Source organism: Martes martes (genome assembly GCF_963455335.1).
Source record: "Martes martes genome assembly, chromosome: 10".
NCBI lineage: Eukaryota > Metazoa > Chordata > Mammalia > Carnivora > Mustelidae > Martes > Martes martes.
In genome coordinates this window covers 83,947,630-83,960,203 of record NC_137898.1, presented here as the reverse complement: position 1 = coordinate 83,960,203, position 12,574 = coordinate 83,947,630, and the positions used below count along the sequence as shown (strand labels likewise).

At 36.5% G+C, this 12,574-nt stretch overlaps 1 protein-coding gene across 2 annotated transcripts in view; it reads right to left on the bottom strand.

Moving 5' to 3' along the window:
* Positions 1-12,574, bottom strand: part of ARHGAP42 (Rho GTPase activating protein 42) — a 287,317-nt gene that overhangs the window by 205,913 nt on the left and 68,830 nt on the right. For both annotated transcript variants that reach the window (XM_080816690.1, XM_080816689.1), the window contains exon 2: positions 11,320-11,415. In XM_080816690.1, coding sequence (XP_080672816.1) covers positions 11,320-11,415 — 96 coding nt within the window. The remainder of the gene's footprint in view (positions 1-11,319; positions 11,416-12,574) is intronic.

Below are 12,574 nucleotides of genomic sequence, written 5' to 3'. Positions count from 1 at the left end.
ACCTCCAGTGACCTTCTCTCTGCTGTAATTCACACACCCACAAGGACACTAAGAGTTCAAGTTATCTAGCCCCTTCGCTTTTTGCTTTCTGGCAATCCCTTTATTCAACTCTAGTTTACTCCTAATCCTATTTCCCACAGAGGCTATCTAAAAAGAATTTTCTTTCTCAAGAACCCAGCCCCAACTTCCCCTCACTCACTGGTACCAGATGGCCTAGCCTTCTGCTTTTCTGAGAGAAGTTCAAGACCCTCTGATTAACACTATATTTATTCATTCTCTTTAACTTGCATCAAAAGGGGGCCCTCTTTTTCCCAAAAGCTAACAGCGCCCCATGAGGCTTCTAACCTTCCCCTTCCCCATCTCTAGCTACATTTCTGTCATTTCCATCATCACTCTTCTCTCCACATAGCTATTTCTCTTCATCCCAAGTCTAAGAAGTTATTCCCATGTACTCCTATCCTCATGAAGGAAGAAGAGCAGGGAGATGTGAGGGTTGGGGTGGAGGAGGAGATTTGTTTAACACTTGTACCAGCATTGCACACACTCTTAAATCCTCAATACCCCACAAGGTGGCCACAAGTAAAACACCCAAATCTTCTTTCACCATTCTATTCTTCAAATAATAAATCTGAAATATGGAGGTTAAGTAATATCCAAGATCACAGAGCTAACAACTTGCAGAGTAAAACTTTGAACCCACATGAATTACATGAGATGATAGTATCTACTTTCCCACTACTCCAGGCATGGTCCTACGCCTCCAGCTCATGAAATTGAGCAAATCTAGTTATGTCCCAAGAACTTCTAATAGAGAATCTGTCTGCATCTCAAAACTTAATATGTGTCAAAACTTGACTCATAATTCCACTCTATACTCAGGTACTCTGCCACATATAAACACATAAATGGGCTCATAACACCATTCAGCTAGTAACTCAAGTGATGGATTAACCTCAATCCTCCCTTTCCATACATCCAGTCACCAAATACTGCTGATCTCTCTCCTCTCCCCTCTTGTGCCATACCCATGGAAAGATATCACTTCATCTCTGCTGTGATATTACAGCCTAATTATTGGTTTCCAAGCTTCTATGACTCTAATTCATCATATGTACTATTGGTCAGAATAAAATTCCTAAAGGGCACCTTTGATTATGTCATTAATTATATTATATTAATTATATTGATTATGTCATTATTTACTCATTCAAGATTGTTGATTGGATAAAGTCCAAACTCCATATTGCAAGCAATGTGGAACCTCCAGTATGTGACCATAGGTGCCTTTCTAAGTACCATCGCCTGAAATGCTACTCTTTCTAATCTCTAACTTAGCACTTTGAAACTAGTAGACATTCCTATAGTTTCCCATTTCCATGCCTTTCCTTTATCTGTATTTGCTAAGCTGTATCTTACCTAACCCACTAGGACCCTCTCTATTCAAGCATCTTCTGATGTCCCTTCTCCAGCTTTGGTGCTTGCACAGCAGGTTTGTTTTTACTATACTTAAAGCACTCAGCACATCCTCCTTAGTATTATAGTAAATTATATCATAAAACTTTTTATTTTTACCTCCTTCTATCTTAAAAGGATACAAGAAGATTTTATTCATGTTTGCATGTTCTAAATTGTACATAAGCTTCTTTGCACAAAGATAATCATTACTGATAGGAAATGCTAGAGAATCCAAAGTCAACCAGCATGAATTAAGTCACACTTGGTGATTTTAATTTGAAAAGCTGATTTTTTTTTTTTTTTCAATCTCTGGGAGATTTGCAGAGCTATCTACACTGGCCCATGAATGCCATCTCTCATTTTAAGGTTCCACATCTCCTTTTTTTGAATAAACTAAAACCTTTTTTCCAGGCTGTGAAGGACAATGATGTGGCAATAAATGACCAGGTTTTCCCTCAAACATGTGTCTTCTACAGCACTAATGGTTCCACTGGGAAAATGCTGAGCATCAAAGATCTGGTGTTCCAAAAAGCAGAAACCCTGAAACAGACTTTTTCCCTGTTTTCGTACCTTCTCCAGTTGAGCCCCCCTCGGTATAAACACAAGTCTATTGTTGAGAGCAGTGGTTTTCCACAGGCTAATATCAGATACCAAGAACCTCCCAAAATTAAAGACTCCTAAGGTTTCATCCCAGGAGATTCCACCTTCATTCAGGCCAAGGATAGAGCCCAGGAATCAAATTTTTAAGGCTTCCCATAGCTGATTCTGATAACAGGCAGGCTCGAAACTACTGGCTTTAGTGGAAGGCAGGCAGAGGAAAAACGTATGCTTTGTATGAGGAATTAAGAGTTAAAACTATATTTAAATAGAAAACTGTATACATTTTAATAAAATTTGTAAGAATTACCTCTAGTTCCTCCTTGAAGCTTATTGGTATGTTCAATGGCAGTAGTACTCTCGGCCCTTGTGGTTATGGAGGAAATAAGACATTATCTTTGAGTCCCAAGAATAAAGCATGACCTGAAAGATCTTCTCCCCACAGTACTTTGAATCATGACTTAGCAACTATTCTGAATTCCATGTCAAAGAATCACTCAGAATTAGCCTTTTTGTCCAGCCACATATTCCTAGCTTAGTACATAAGTCAAACTTTTTTTTTAGCCTATTATCCAACTCTTCTTTTGCTTTCTAACTTCTCCCTCTATACTTTGTTTTTTCCCCACAACCACCAAGCCTCTCTTCAGTGTTCATATATTTGTCCTTGCCATTTGCCAATGAGGGAGCTCAGCAGGGAGCCTGCATCCTCCTCTCTCTCTGCCTGCTTGTGATCTCTGTCTGTCAAACTTAAAAAAAAAAAAAAAAAGGCTCACCTGGGGCGGCCTTCTTAAATCTTCCATAGGCAGTCAAATTAATCTTTTTAAAATGCAAATATAACATCATTTCTCTGATTAACATATTGCAATGCTTCTCATTACCTTTAGGTTAAAATTCAGATCCCTCACAGGGTGTATTAAGTCTTATCTACCCGCCCACAACCTTCACACATGCTATTTTCCCCTTAGGTATCTCCTTTGCTCTCAAGGCCTTCATTCACCCCTTCCTTAGACCCGGAATCTGTTCCCTACCCCCCTTTGCCTACTATTTCTCCATGACTAATTTAAACATCACTCCCTCAGAGTAGCCTTCCCTCATCTTCCCACCCACCTAATTAGACCTGGTCTATCTTGAGTATGTACGATCTCTTAGCATAATATACTTTAGTTTTATAGCATTCAACATAATTATAGCTTAACTGTGGTTGGTTGTTTAATGTTGGTCACCCAGTGAAAATATAAATTACTTAAGCCACTGATAGTGCTTTAGATTCTTGTGTACTTAATTGGCACTTATATACTTATAGAACAAATGAGTTTTACTGGCAGGAAATACAGGCATACGGAGGTTTAAAAGAGTGGAAGAAAGATACAAAAGCAAGTTTCTGACTCTAATCTCTGGTCCTTTTACTTGTTCAAGTAACCAGGTTAGGGCCAATGGAGTTACTCATGCTGAACCCCTCATCAGCAAACCAAAACTTAAGTTTCTGTACTTGCTCTCCCAGAAAAAGAAGGCCTTAAGTCAACCAAACACTGCTTGCTTGCTCAGCACAAGTTACCTAATCCAACTCCAAAACTTACGTTACCTCCATACAAGGAAAGTAACCCTGCTTTAGCCAATTAGCAAACTCCCCGTACAATTTCCTTGTTCTTGTTCACTTTGGGCTAAAAAATCTCTTGCTTCCTGCAGCTCTTCAGAGCTACTTTCTATCTGCTAGATTGGGTGCTGCCTGATCCATGAATTGTTGAATAAAGCCAGTAAGATCTTTAAAATTTACTCAGTAAATTTTATTCAACACAATTTGGACTATTGCTCTTACAGAGGAGCAAAAAACAACCCTGTTAGTGGTCAACCAGTCATAGCCACCTCACTGCACCTCAGTTTATACAGTAGATGCTGGAATCAGTCATCTCAACTTTTCCACCTTTATGTATAAACACAAAAGCGCCAGGAGCACTGACTTGAGAGATACCAAAATATTGTAGAGTAGGCATATTCACAAATACAGAATTTGTGAATAATGAGGTTAAACTACATATTCCTGCATCCCAAATTATATAGGGCTGCAGCATTCATTTCAGTGTCTAGTCATTTTGTTGAGATTTAAGCTATCCTAAGTCCTTAACAACAGATAAAAGATCTTTCCCTCCCTATCCACTCACCTTGAAATCAGCCTTCTTTAATTTATGTTGTCCTGAAAGGAATATATTGCTGCCATTTTAGCCTCTAAGTGCACTCCAAGAGGACAAGAGCTATTAACTAGCTTCACCCCCCAGGTTCCCAGGGATTAGCACAGTGTAATCCAACAGTCAAAAAACAATAACTGAATTATAGAATACAAAAATCGTCAGCTCTGCTTTGAAATCTTTAGAAATACCAAGAAATTTGTTCTAAATGATTCCCAAGTACATGCAAAAGTTAGGTGTGTGTATGTGTTTGTATAACGTTTAGTTTATTACTATATTGAAAAGAATCATGCTAGACATATCTAAATATATGCATACTTTATTTAATATATGACTAAAATTCTATTTAGGTAACTTACAATGATTCACTTCTATTACTAGCTTTTATAGGGGGACTATTGATGTAACAAATATTTATTAAGCCTCTGCTACAAATGAAGCACTTAATTACTAGTACCAAGCAGGAACAGGAATATAAATATAACTTTCTAACCTCGAAGAGCACACAATTTGGGGGAGTTGATAAGAAAGTTCTCTCTGAAACTTAACTACTTTTTTGTTAAGCAGATCACTAAAGAAAAAAAAAGGGGTTTCAAGGAATTAATGCAGATAAGTAAGTTGTAACATAAGTTTCGGGTTGTTTTTCAGAGCCTGAAATTTAAGAATCTGAGCCTTTCAATTTCAAATTAAATCAAATTACATACTTTAAAACATGGAGCTAATATAATAAAAACCTCTCTCTCAAGTGGTATGTTTTTTAAAGACAGGAACTCCACCTGAAATATGCAACTTTCCCAGCTGTTTCAATCCTTAATTGTGGGTGGTTACTGTGTGGGTGCAAAAATAGGGTGGTTAAAAAAAATGGAAAACAATAATTCAATTGTCCAACTGAGAGCCATTAAAAACCAAAATATGCTTCCTCTACAGAGTTCAAAAGAAAATGTTATTTGTATAAACAATTTAGGCATTTGGAAATGTTCCACTTTAATAGAAGACTTCCTGATTTATGTAACTACATTTAAGTGGTTTATAATGAGGGTTTCTAAGTGATAGGTTCTCTTCATAGGTTCTCTCATTTTCAGCAAATGAGAAGGTAATTGTTTCCTAGAATCCAGTAAAAATCACAGGTCTCTTTTTTGAATAGTTCAGTTGCAGTTGGTAATGATATTGTCTCTGGTCTGGAAATTTTTTCCTAAGCAGTGCTCAAGAAGAGTATCATGGCCACACTCCACCTTCAAATATCAGTAATAAACTGTATGCATGACTATTCAATCACAAAGTTCTGAAGAAAATCTTTCCAGAAGCATTTCATAATACTTTAAAAGTTGAATTTTATTAAAGTTGAAGAAAATAAGTTCTTTTTTTTTTTAGCTAAAATCATTTATGATCTTTTAAGTGTATTTCCTGGATTTATAAATATACCAGTTATTATTTTTAACCTGAAACACACGTTACTACCACAAAGTGCTTTTATACTATATAGTAACCTCTTCGAAACACACAAAGCAAACCATTTGCCATGTTTCCCATCCTGGACTATATTCTTACTTAATACTTGCAAAACTGGATCACATAAGGACCTTTCCACTGGACCTAACAGATGCATTCTCAAAGTGGATGGATTTATTTGGCACATGATTTATACATTGTCCCCAAAGTACTTTCCCTAATAAGGAAAATGAAAAAAATTTTCCAGCTACTACATTGAAAGATTTCTTCTGTTTCACACCCTCTGAACAGGTATCAGTAATCACTGTCGGGCTCCTGTCTATATACCAAGGTGACTCAGGCTCACAGTTACGTCACTTTACTTTTGAGAAGTAATCAAACAACAAATATTTGCACCTGGGCAAAGCACTGCTGTCTCAGGAAGAAACAATAAAGCCCCTGTGACTTGAAAAGTCATTATTTTAAATTTGTGTCCTATAGTCTCACTTTTAGACATGTTCTCCTAAAGAAGAAACAATAGAGTCCATTACAGACAATAGAGTATACAAAACTTGATTTAGTCTGAGTTACCATCCATTAATCTGTACACATAAAATTTGTATATAGATTTCCATAGAAAAAAAATTTTTTTAAAGACGTAACATGTCTTTATTCTACAACTATTAAGCACTAACAATTGTTATTGCTATGTCTGCGTATCTGCATTCAAAATAGTAAATACATGAACAGGAATATATGAGCTATGTCAGAAATATCTGAGCACTCATTATGAATATATTTTGACCGGAATTACCTAAGTGATGATCTCATTTCCGCACTCAGAGTTGGAAGCGTAACCTTAGTTGACAAGTGGTTGTGTGTTGTCTGTCTCCACCACAGGAATTTTCTGTTTAGGTGTGTCTAAAAGAATGAAGTCCCCACCTAAAATATTTACTAGCAAACTGACTCTCCTTCTTGGTAAATGTTTAATCTCTTGAGTGCAAGGTTCGTGTTGTCCAAAACTTTCTTAAGAGTTACACGGGCTATCATACAACACTGCTAACTAAGCTGTTAATGCACAATTGCAACTGGACTTTCCACTGGTTTCCAAGATAACAGAATGAAAAAGATTTGCCTCATATTAATGACTAACATTTTTATTGGCACTAGCTCAGCCTAATAATATCTGATTTTAAATACAGACTTTTAAGACTTTGGTTTAAAGTGATTTTAAATTATGGGCACCGAATATAGGAACAAAATAAAGTAAGTTGCATGCCACAACCTTGATCTGGACATAAACTATGAAGTAATACACCAAGATTTAGAGCCTTTTATTATCCTATACTCTCATGTGTTAAATTAACCTAGCCAAACAACCTGTCCCATAGGTAGAATCACAGTAGTAACTGTGAGCTTCTATTGTTTGAATGAGCCAGTATAAACAGTGTTTACAAAAAGACACTATTTTATTTTCTGTAGAGATAAACCTTTTATTTCCCACTAGTAAGGTTTTAAGGCTAGGCCCACGACTTTGGAAGTTATCAATTCCCTTGTGTGTACAGACATGAGAACTGATGCAGTGGGCATTGTTTTTTTGCATTTACATACGCATTGCTTACTGTGTAAATATAGTTAAATGACAGTATATTTTGTATCTGGTCTACCCATATAATTATTTAAGGAGGACTGAATTTTACACCAGTTTGTAATCACTCTGTACCTTCCCTTACCAATTTCTAAGCCCCAAATGTCCAGCTACTGAACTTATTCCTAACTCACAGTCTTTACTCAGTTCAATCCTTGGAAAAGGGAGGAGTAATGACCTCTTGCCATTTTTGAATGGAATGAAAGGTGCTAAAGGAACGGCACAGGGTGCTGTCCTGCTTGGGACTTCAGTTTTGGAAACAACTGACCTGTTCTCTGAGCCCTAGAAATTCCATACTGGGTTCACAGACAACTAATTACATTTTGCTTCCTTTTAAGCCAGAAATGTTTCACTACTACTAAAAAACAAACAACTGGCACTTGTGCACAAACCTCCCTTGTGCCCCCCTCCTGCCCAAAAGGGTGGGAACAGAAGGGGACAGATGAAGAATGGGCCTGGCTTACAGGCCAGATACAGACCTACCCAACTACAAAACTCCAGGAACAGCTTCCACAAATTAAATAACTATATTGATATGACAACAGAACCTTCTTTTCCTTACATTGCTCAAAATCTATTTTTCACCCTATTCCATTGTAAGCACACTGAAAGTAGACATATCTTACCTTCTAACCACCTTCCCATCCATTCCCACAACTCACATGCAAAAAGACTGCAAACATCTTGATTTTACAAGTTATTTTTCATTGACATTGCTTGCTTATAAAAGATGAGTTTTTTAAGTCATCGTTTTTAATGGTTCCATCACAAAACTACTCTGGGCCAAGAGTGTTGTGGCTATTACTCAATGCTAAGAGTCACAGCTTTCCCTACTTCATTCCTCTTTGGTTAAATCAGAGGAATAAAAAGGCTGAAACTGGGTTTCAACAAGCTATTTTAAACAAAGCTAAAACTATGTACCTTCCCATATCGAATTAAAACTGATGATAAAAGTAAACAAAGAAGACTTGATAGAGGTGGGTAAGGATAGTTCCTTGCACTGCACCCACTCCAGCCATAAGTCTCAGGGATACATTCCAAGTCACTGTCCTTGAAACAATAGTTTGCCATATCCTCATAATTCTTCCATGTTAGAAATAGCTATTTAAGTCTTCTCTTTATTATATAGTTATTTTTAAATGTTTAGAATGCATTTGAGAGCTCAGTATAAGGAGTAAAAAGTGTTGGATAGTGAGGATAAAGGAAGATAGCTATATTTTTACATCTTTTTTCAGAAATAATTTTTTACACTAATTTTTGTTCTAAATTTGGTTTTCCTAATAAAATTTTAATGTTTGAATCAGATTCCCAGTAATAGGAGCTACATAAGTCTTCTGATTCAAAAGCATCAAGGAGATTACATCATCCTTACATAGCATTCATCTTCTGTTCCCCAAGATCTAACTCCTCAAAGCCCTCAAAACACTAGAATTTAATCCAGTATTCACTGCCTAGAATAAACCTTCACCCACTGATAAACACCTTTCAAATCTAATCTGCAAGAGACACAATATCCATACTAAGATCAAATTCACCACAATCTGGGGAAATCACCTAACACCCACCTGAAAGGCTGCAGAGCATTTATTTAAAAACTCCACCTCTTTAGTTACATGTGACTTTAAGAAGGTATTAAGTAAATAGTTTAAAGGAAATTAAGAGAAATATGTACACATATGTTTACTGTACTTTTTAACAAGACCAACCAGAATTGACCTGAATGTTCCATAGAGTTTATTTCTTAAGTTTATGTATCTGAACCAGATGAAATATTTTGTCATGAAATTATTAAAAATCAGAGAGTATATGAAAACCCAGAGTATTTGCCATAAAGAAAACAAATTATATATATTATTAAATATACATACAAATATATATATAATTTATATATACAATTCTGTCAGAAAAATATACATATAAGTAAAAAAAATTAAACTTTATAAGGAAAATTATGTCATTTATTCAGCAATTTACCATGAGTCAGGCCCTAGGTCAGGTGATAAAGCTAAAGTGGTTTTAAAAAAGAAAAGATAGGGGCCCTGATTTTGGCTCAGGTCATGTTCACAGGGTCAAGAGATAGAGCTCCAGGTTGGGCTCCATGCTGGGCTGTGGAGCCTGCTTAAGATTCTCTTCTCCCTCTGCTGTCCCCCACACCCCACTCCTGCACTCTTACATAATCTCTCTTAAAAAAAAAAAAAAAATCTGGCCTCTGCCTTCTTGGAATTATCTTTACATTACTAAGTGAAAATAAATGCTCTTATATAAGTATGTGGGGTGTTTTTTCCTAAATAATAACGCTAACATGTTAGTATTCTAATAATATTAACTAGGCTTTTTGGCCAGGTGTGTGTTACAAGCCTATGTTGGGGGGTAGATATTTAGGACACAAATATCAAGAAGTGGCACACAAAAATGACAACTATTGTTACAAGTGCGAGTGGTGCATGGTCACTGAAGGTGCCCTTTCTCACTCATCCTGTAAAGAGAAAGAAGTCACGCTGATGAGGACCATGTGGCAGTCCTTTTTCCTACATCAGAGGCCTGACAGAGGAGGAGTCACTTTTGATTTCAAGAGACCAGCTACCTCTCCATTCCCCTGAGTAACTAACACTCTTGGGAGCAACCAAATAAAGTGAACCCCTGCCACAGCGCCCCTGAAAGGCACCACTTTGACCCTATTGATGTATGCATAATGAAAATCCCAAATGCAGGGAGAGCTTGTCTAAGAACTCTGAATTCTGCCAGTGATTTATCCAGAAGGAACTTTTGTGAATGTAGGCAAGCTAAAGCTACACAATGCACCAAACTCAGTCAGCCTATCTTCTCCAGGGGTCTTTCTTTGGTGGTGATAACACTGCCCTTGCCTTTCACAGCTAGGTTTGGGCTTGTTACTTAGGTTCTCAAAAATAAAAATATACTGTTTAAGAATACATCTATAACTGACAGAACTATAAAAGAACAAGAAATGGTAGAGGAAGAAGAGAAATGTGATTGCGAAGGGGCATGTCAGGAATTACAAATCCTTACTACTCAAAGTGTGGTCCATGGACCAGCCCTGCCAACATCACCTTCAAGTCTGTTAGAAATGCAGAATCACACACTCCACCTGAGATTTTCTGTATCAGAATCCGCATTTCGTAAGATCTCCAGCTGTTTCATATATACATTAAACCTCAAGAGTCACTGTTCTAAACACCTGTAATATTCTATTTCGTATTATACTCTAAAATATACATATTCTATACAGTCTCCTAACTATGTGATATGTCTCTAATTCAGCCTACAAACGGACCCACTGTCTACAAACTGTTAAGTTGTAATTGTTAAAATGTGGGGGGAAAGGAATGCTTCATGAATCTGATCCTCAAACAGTAACAATTCAGATACAGATAAAACTTCAGGGATCACATAACCCACCCTCTTCACTTTATGGGAAATAAAACCATCTGAATCAGGAAGGGGAATGCCCCTCAAGGTCAGATTGCTGAATAATGAAGGCAAAGTTGGAATAGGACTCAAGTCTCCTGATCCTCAGTAATATTTTATATCCTATAATAATACTGGCTTAAAACATCATGACTGAATTTCTCCTTTATAAACAAATACTCATGTTACAAGAGAAATCAGTATTAAATTTTTTTAAAAGTAAAGTAATTCTTAAAACCAGTACCTTGTATATTTAATAGTAGATGCCCAATATGTATTTGAATGAATGATTCACTTTGAGGCAGAGACAAACATTGCTATCCATCTCTTCTTAAAGAGCTGAGATAAATTATAGAATAATTAATAAGTAATATCCTTATGGAAAAAAAACAGTTCAAGTTTTAGACAATTTATAATACTCTTCTCTACAACAACCAAAAATTGCCCTTACACTTTTATCAAAATGAGAATATTTTACGTGTTTAGTATTTGGGTATGTGAATCTGTTTGACTTCAATGAAATCAATATCTGAAGTAGGACTTTTAAAATTATGTAGAATATTAAAGATCAGTAGTACTCACCGATACTAATTTCATCATCTGTTTCAGCATCACCAATACATTCAAACTGGAAATCTTGCAGTGACTGGGAAAATTTCTGTACTGCCATAGACAGATCTGTAATTTAAAGTTCAAAAAAATCGTAAGTTGAAGGTACCATGGAATATGAGATTTTTCATTTCCATTCTAATTTCCATTCTAATACCATGCTTACCAGAAGCTTTTAAAATACTAGCTTGACAAATTTAAGCAGATTTTAAAGATATTAATAAAGAAATATTTTAGGAACTGGCTCTGCTCTGCTCCCAGGGGATTTGCCCCTTTAAGAAAGTTTTGGGGCCAGTTGTGTATTATCTGGAAGGCAAATCCCAAAGCCTTTACTGAATAACTGCCATTCAGTCCCCATAAATGGAGCATTTATGAAAAAAAGAAAGAAAGAAAAGAAAAAAAGGGAAGAAAGAGAGAAAAGAAAGAAAGAAAGAAAAGAAAGAATGCCACTAAGGTTGCTGCTGGAGTAGGAAAAGGGGAGGGGAAAGCAGCCATTCTTTGATTAGAAAGGGTCCCCAATGTACAGACTACAGAGCAGGTAAGGAATGTGTTTTGATCTCCTAAGGCCACCTACAAGGCTGTTTACGTATAACCTTGTGAATTATAGGGGATCCCAAGCTAAATATTCTTCAATCCTGGCATCAGTCTGAACAAAATCCAGAGTCTGACTAAATCCGGAAGAATTCTTTATTCCTGGAGAGAATAAAGAAAAGCCCAGAATAATGAGAAGTAAATCCCTGGGATGCAGCCTAACAGAGTGATTAAGAATGCACTCTGGAGCCAGGCTGCCTGGGTGGAAATCCAACTCCCATCAAGTACTTGCTATGTGACCTCGGGCAAATTATTTAACTCCTCTGGGCCTTTGTTTCCTCTTCTGCAAAGAATGCATCACAATTGCATAACCACCTCGCACAATTGTTTTAAGGTTTGAGTAAATTAATACTTACAAGGGGTTTAGAACCAAGCCTGGTACTTAATAAACACTACATAAGTTTTTTAAGTAAAATTATAAATCAATCTGACAATGCAACATAACAGAGGTTTTAAACATCCCACCTCTCATAACTACTCTGATCATCCATACCAACCTTTCCACACAAATCTGTGTCAGTAGCAAAACATATTTTTCTGGAATTCACTCTATAATTTCATTTAGTGGTATCTCCCATGGGTTTAAGTCCAATACCTGAACTCTTGCATTTAATTCAAGCAATAGAACCCACAGAAG